Raw genomic sequence first — 7,291 nt, forward strand, 5'->3', positions numbered from 1 at the left:
ACATATATCTTTAGATTTGTATTTGTAAAAATTATAAAAAGTACATATTAATAAAATGCATGTAATGATGAATCTAACAAGATCCCATATGAATATATTTCCATCCGCCTATAAATCACAAATGATAGTCAAAGTGAAATTTATGAATAGTGTAAAATATCAAAGTGTAACAATTAAAATGAAACGGAGGGAGTACATTCCAAGCCAGCATTTAAAATACGGGTACCTTCTTTTTGTTTTCAGCAATTCATGGAAAAATGAATTCGTGTAAAGAATGAATCGGCAGTAATTAGGTTACCGTTTTTTCCCGGATTTCCTCCCTTAATGAGCCGTTATTTCCTAATTACGTGCCATTATCTCCTCCCATTAAGTCGGCTGGTAACCACGTTTTAACCCTAGTATTCTTTTATAAATACGGAGGTTACTGTTCTCATTAACACACAGAAAATCAGAAACACCTTCGTCTTCCTCTCTCGAAAATATCTTTCTGGGCAATATTCAAGATCGTTCTCAATCTGTTTTTCCATCTACACTGGAAACTCAGAGACCGTGTACCCCTGGAGGTTGATTGCTAAGAGGCCGTGTGTTGTAGCGGGGCAAATTCAACTTTAGGGCAGTGAATTCTTCACGCCACGGTTTTCCAGATAAGTTAAATTTATATTGTTAGCTATTTTAGTTCCTACATTCTAAAGTTGAATTTTCCAAAATATTTTTTCTATTTTTCGGAACTATGGCTGCTAATATTCCTAATGAAGGTACCCGTATTTTAAATGTTGTTCCTATAACCAATCCCTTTGTCCCTGATATGTCAAAGTTAGAACCTTTTGATGGGAAAAACTATAGGATGTGGTCTGATAAAATGGAATTTTTCTTGGGTCAGATTGGTGTTGATTATTGTTTGTCTGTTGATGTTGCTCCTGAAAATTCTGTTAGGGATTTTGTAAAAGATAATAAGACCTGTCGTGGGATGTTATTGCATTATATGACTGCTTCCCTTTATCTGATTTATAGTAAGTCTAAAAATGCTAAGGAGATTTGGGATGGTTTGAATGCGAAGTATGGGACTGATGATTTTGGGACTAAGAAATATGCGTGTAGTCGTTGGTTGAAATTTTCTATGAATGATGAGAAACCTGTCCTTGATCAAGTTCATGAGTATGAACATTTATGTGCTGATATTGTTGCCGAGGGTATGCCTATTCCTGACCTTTTCCAAGCCAATTGCCTTCTAGAAAAATTGCCTGCTTCTTGGGAGAATTTTGTTCATTCCTTAAAACATAGGCAGAAAGATTTTACCCTTCAAGAATTAGTGTCCCATATAAAAATTGAGGAGCAGAATCGTATCCAAATAAAGGGAAAATCAGTTGATCATTCTTCTAGTTCTGCTAATCTTGTGGAAACTAAGATTGCTGCAGGTAAAGGACCGAAATGCAAAGGTCAAAATCAGTTTCATGGTACCAGGCAGAATAACAACAACTTCAAGGGAAAAGGTAAATTTAAGGGTAACTGCTGGGGCTGACAATCAGGTCGGGTTGGGTCAATTTCAGGTCGACCTGATTTATATTTCTGGTCAAAAACCTCAACCCAAACCCGACCTGATTTATATTTCAGGTCGAAAACGTCAACCCAAACCCGACCTTATATGTTTCGGGTTGACCCGAAACCAACCCAAAATGACCTGAAATAAAAATCTAAATAAAATATTGTCAGCTTAATTCAGAAAGGACATGTAGATGTAAAAGTTGAAGTTTCAACTTTCAACATTCAAAACCATAAATTGGCCACCAACTTCAGATTATAAAACATAAATTCAAGATTTAACTATTTCTTGCAAAAATTAAAATAAAATAGTTCAATTCATTGAAAATTAAAATCTTTGTTCGAGGTAGAATCAGTAATTGCATTGCTCTTCTTCACTGACTTGCCATGACTGACATTAGAATCTGAATCGTTTCCAACTTCAATGGGTCGCTCACATTGAGAGTCAGCCATCTAATAAGATTAAACACAGAAAAAAACCATCACTACATGTCTAGTAACAATGAAAGTTAAAACTAAAAACAAAACCATGAAAGTGATGAAACCATGTGAGCACAGAGCACATGCATACTAGAAACTTAGAGAAGAATCAGCATACAGTTTAAACACTCAAAACTTAGAGAAGAAACAGCAAAAAAACGAAAGTAAAAAAAAAGTAAAAAAAAAAAACGAACGATGAAAAACGAAAAACGAAATGAACATAACTAGATCTAGAGAGAACTTACTGTTAGGAGTTGAAGATTAAGAAGAACATAATGTTAGGAGTTGAAAATTCGAAGAATTTCGAAGTTTGAACTCTAGGGTTTTCCGATTTTGATTGAACTTCAAGTCTTCAATGGGTCTCCAGGTTTTTTTTTAGAGGAGGTCTCTACTCTCTAGGGTTTTAAATCTTTTGATTGTAATATAGCACAGTGGCAGAGTAAAAAATGCCGTGGAGGTATTTAGTATTTTAGAATTATTGGGCTTGGCCCAATATTATAAGTTATAACCTAACCGGCTAACTTAGTCTAAGGCCCTAACTTAATTTAAGTTATTTTAAAATCAGGTCATTTCGGGTTATTTTCAGGTTGGAAATGTCAACCTGAACCTAACCCATTATATTTTCAGGTCGGGTTGGGTCGACCCATTTTTTTTCAGGTCGAAAATCTCAACCCAAACCCGGAATTTTCAGGTCAGTTTCAGGTCGGGTTGTCAGGTTGGGTCAGTTTTTGCCAGCCCTAGTAACTGCTTTGTGTGTGGTAAGTATGGGCATGCTGCCAAGGAGTGCCGTCAAAGGAAGGAAACCCCAGTCAAATCCAAAGATGGCAAACCTCAAGCCAACCTTGCTGAAGATGATGATGTCATTGCTGCTGTGGTGTCCGAGGTAAATCTGGTAAGCAATGTTTCAGAATGGATCGTGGATACTGGTGCAACCCGTCATATCTGTGCCAACAACGAAGCATTCCAGGAATACCAGAAAGTTCCAGAATCAGAGTGCATCTTCATGGGAAACTCAAGCACTGTGAGTGTTTTAGGCAAAGGAAAGGTTTTCCTGAAATTAACATCCGGGAAAACCATTGCTTTGCAGAATGTCCTGCATGCTCCTGATATCCGCAGAAATCTCATTTCTGGTTCACTTTTAAACAAAGCTGGGATTAAGTTATCTTTTGAATCTGATAAACTTGTATTAACCAGAAATGGTATTTTTGTGGGTAAAGGCTTTTTTAATGCTGGACTTTTTGTTTTGGATGTTGTTATTGATAATAAAAACTCTACTGCTTCTGTTTATATTGCTGAGTCTGTTTCTTTATGGCATTCTAGACTAGGTCATGTGAATGTTGCCTCTATTAAAAGGCTAAAACAACTTAGTCTTATTTCTGACTTTAGCAATACTTCTTTTGATAAATGTGAAGTGTGTGTAGAAGCTAAGCACCCTAAGAAAGCATTCAACAAAAATGTGTCCCGTTCCTCTACTTTATTAGAGTTAGTGCATAGTCACTTAGGTGACTTTAAGAATTCCATGAGTAGGGGAGGAGAGAAATACTATATTACTTTTGTTGATGACTTTTCTCGTTATACTAAGGTTTATTTATTGAGTTCTAAGTATGAGGCAGAAGAAAAATTTCTTATTTATAAAGCCGAAGTAGAGAACCAATTGGACCTTAAGATTAAAAGGGTGAGATCAGATAGGGGTGGAGAATATGATGGTACTTCCCTTAAGAAATTTTGTGAGTCTAATGGGATTATTCATGAGGTTACAGCCCTTATACCCCAGAACAGAATGGAATAGCTGAGCGGAAAAATAGAACTCTTAAAGATATGATGAATGCTATGCTTATTAGTTCAGGTATGCCTACTAATATGTGGGGTGAAGCTATCCTTTCTGCTTGTTATGTCCTTAATCGAGTTCCCCATAAGAAGTTAGATAAAACTCCCTATGAATTGTGGAAAGGCTTCAACCGAATTTGGGATACCTCAAAGTGTGGGGGTGTTTGGGAAAGATAGGACTTCCTGATTTCAAAGGAGTAAAATTGGACCTAAGACTGTAGATGGTATTTTTATTGGTTATGCGTCTAACAGTGCTGCATATAGACTCATTCTTAAGGATGCATCTGGTTTTGGTCCTATTAGAGAGTCAAGAGATGTTGAATTTTTTGAGCATATATTTCCTATGAAAGTTAGTTTGCAATCATGCTTGCCTGCTGAATCTTCTTCTGTTTTGCATCGTGACTTTGCATCATCTAGTGAGACCTTAGAACCTAGAAGGAGTAAGAGAGCTAGAATTGAGTCTAGTTTCGGACCTGATTTTATTACTACCTTTCTAGCTGAAAAAGAGTGCTTAGATGAGCAAGATATCAATGCTTTTGTGTTAGAAGAGAACCCGAGAACCTATGCTGAGGCCATGAGATCGGTAGACTCAAGTTTTTGGTTAGAGGCTATTAAACAGTGAAATAGAGTCTATTATGAGTAATAACACTTGGGTTTTGACAGACCTTCCTAGAGGTTGTAAGGCCTTAAGTCAGTGGTGGATTTTCTAAAAGAAATGCAAGCCTGATGGATCTTTAGATAAGTATAAGGCTAGACTTGTAGTTGGAGGGCATCGCCAAAAACAAGGTTAGACTCTTTGATACTTATTCTCCGGTGACCAAGGTAGCCACCATTAGAGCTTTAATTGCACTTGCATCTATATCATGATTTAATTGTGCATCAAATGGATGTGAAAACTGCATTTTTAAATGGTGAGTTGAATGAGGAGATCTATATGAAGCAACCTGAAGGATGTGAGGTTTTGGTCAAGAGGACAAGGTATGCAAGCTTATTAGATCTTTGTATGGTTTAAAACAAGCACCAAAACAATGGTATGATAAATTCCATCAAACTATTACTTCAAATGGTTTTTTGGTAAATGATTCGATGCTTGTTTTATTCCAAAATTGATGAACTTGGTTGTGTTTTCATATGTCTATATGTGGATGATATGTTGATCTTTGGGACCAATATAGACTAGTAAATACAACTAAGTGTTTCCTAAATTCTTGCTTTGAGATGAAGGATTTAGGAGAGGCTGATGTTATTCTTGGAATAAAGATTACTAGAACTTCATATGGGATATCTTTAAATCAATATCATTATATTGAAAAAATATTAAAGAAGTTTGATCAATTTGATTGTGTTCCTGTGAAAACCCCATATGATTATAGTATTCATTTGAAAAAGAATAAAGGTGATAGTATATCACAAGAACAATATGCAAAAATAATTGGAAGTGTAATGTTCTTGATGAATTATACTAGACCTGATATAGCTTATGCTGTTAGTAGATTGAGCAGGTATACTCACAATCCTAATCGGGAGCACTGGATTGCCTTGATTAGATTGTTGAAGTATCTAAAAGGCACTACCAATTGGGGTCTACATTATCAAAGGACACCTTGTGTTCTTGAAGGATTTTGTGATGCTAATTGGGTGTCGGATAATGATGAGATACAATCTACTAGTGGTTATGTTTTCACTCTTGCTGGAGGAGCTATATCATGGAAATCATCAAAACAAACATGTATTGCCAAATCTACAATGGAATATGAGTTTATTGCTTTAGAATTGGCAGGTCAAGAAGCTGAATGGATAAGGAGTTTGCTTGCTGATATTCCATTGTGGGGGAAGCCAGCTCCATCAGTTTCTATGCGGTGTGACTCGCAAGCAGCAATTGGGGTAGTGAATAATCAAGCCTATAATGGAAAGAGAAGGCATATTCGCTTAAGGCATGCCATAGTTAGAAATCTAATTAGAGAAAATGTGTTGTCACTCGAGTATGTAAAAGAGAAGGCATAAGCTCTTAATAAGTTCATAACCTTATTTGAGGTGGTTTGTGACAGTACAAACTTGATGAACTTACCTATGTGAATGTGGGGGTTACGCCCAATCCCCTATGAGAGTCCAAAGGCTTAGGCTCTCTAGAGCATTCACGAGAATCCAGGCTAATTGGTGGCATCTATATTATATTTGCGAGAACGTATCTTGATTTGAAAAAGGTTGAGTGCGCAACTATGTTTTGCTAACATCATGAAAGGTTCAAAGAGAAATCTACCTCTTATGACAGTAAGACATATTTGTATGCACTGAGTGTCAATTCAAGTCCATAAGACATTGATACTTCAAAACTCAGTATCTATTGCCCAGATCATCTGTTTTCAGCCCTGTTTTTCCTGTTTTCTCTTTTGAATCATGTGGGGGATTGTTGGAGTTTATAATAAATGCTTTTAAAGGTAACTCAAGAGTTGCTTCAAAAGAGAATGTGAAGAGTCCCACATTGATAGAATAATAGGTAGTGTTAGGGGTTTATATTCATTACACTTTCTATACCCATTGAGTTGTGTGACAAAAGGACTTTTAGTGGGCATGTGGTGAGTGGAGTCACCACACGCGCGCGCCCGCCCGGTGCGAGCCATGGGCTTTGGCCGGGCTTGGGCTTTGGGCTTTGGGGAATAAACTTAACTTAACTAAAGTTTTGGGTCAAAAATCTGTTGTTTTAAGCCAGTAATTAGGTTACCGTTTTTTCCCGGATTTCCTCCCTTAATGAGCCGTTATTTCCTAATTACGTGCCATTATCTCCTCCCACTAAGTCGGCTGGTAACCACGTTTTAACCCTTATTCTTTTATAAATACGAGGTTACTGTTCTCATTAACACACAGAAAATCAGAAACACCTTCTTCTTCCTCTCTCGAAAATATCTTTCTGGGCAATATTCAAGATCGTTCTCAATCTGTTTTTCCATCTACACTGGAAACTCAGAGACCGTGTACCCCTGGAGGTTGATTGCTAAGAGGCCGTGTGTTGTAGCGGGGCAAATTCAACTTTAGGGCAGTGAATTCTTCACGCCACGGTTTTCCAGATAAGTTAAATTTATATTGTTAGCGGTTTTAGTTCCTACAGCTACAACTTCATTAATGAGCGCAGCGAATTCATGGTTAACATAGTTAATTGCATTCTGGAGCATTCTCTTAATGCATTCAGCGTCAATCTCCAACTCCAAAGTATTCCACTGCATTTCTGTGGCCATGTTCAATCATTTCTGATTGCTAACAGGTCGGCCGCTACAGGGTTAATGGCATCAATCTTTATAGAAAAGCCCATCACCCAAGTGCCATTATCTCTTCTAAAAACTCGTCCTCCTCCTGCCTTGTTCATTGCCAACCAGCTGCCATTTCTAGTTAGCTTAAGAACGCCTCTACTAGGTGGGTACCAAGTACTCGCAACAGACTTGTCCTCCTG

At 37.3% G+C, this 7,291-nt stretch overlaps 1 protein-coding gene and 1 long non-coding RNA gene across 2 annotated transcripts; one reads left to right on the forward strand and one right to left on the reverse strand.

The window, feature by feature from the left end:
• Positions 1 to 730: 730 nt before the first annotated feature.
• Positions 731 to 1,519, forward strand: LOC125491712 (uncharacterized). Its single transcript, XM_048633805.1, has one exon. It carries the CDS (start codon positions 731 to 733, stop codon positions 1,517 to 1,519), a length of 789 nt encoding a protein of 262 aa, XP_048489762.1.
• A 219-nt stretch (positions 1,520 to 1,738) lies between these two features.
• On the reverse strand, positions 1,739 to 2,385 carry LOC109133564 (uncharacterized). Its single transcript, XR_002038686.3, has 2 exons — positions 2,265 to 2,385; positions 1,739 to 1,992 (listed from the first exon to the last, which is right to left on the reverse strand). It is a non-coding gene; the product is annotated as an uncharacterized LOC109133564 (long non-coding RNA).
• Between the last annotated feature and the right edge of the window lie 4,906 nt (positions 2,386 to 7,291).

The sequence above is a fragment of the Beta vulgaris genome, chromosome 7, assembly GCF_026745355.1.
Source record: "Beta vulgaris subsp. vulgaris cultivar EL10 chromosome 7, EL10.2, whole genome shotgun sequence".
NCBI lineage: Eukaryota > Viridiplantae > Streptophyta > Magnoliopsida > Caryophyllales > Amaranthaceae > Beta > Beta vulgaris.

Bases quoted from the DNA above. Each gene is read 5' to 3' on its own strand.
- LOC125491712 (XM_048633805.1), top strand. From the start codon at position 731: ATGGCTGCTAATATTCCTAATGAAGGTACCCGTATTTTAAATGTTGTT.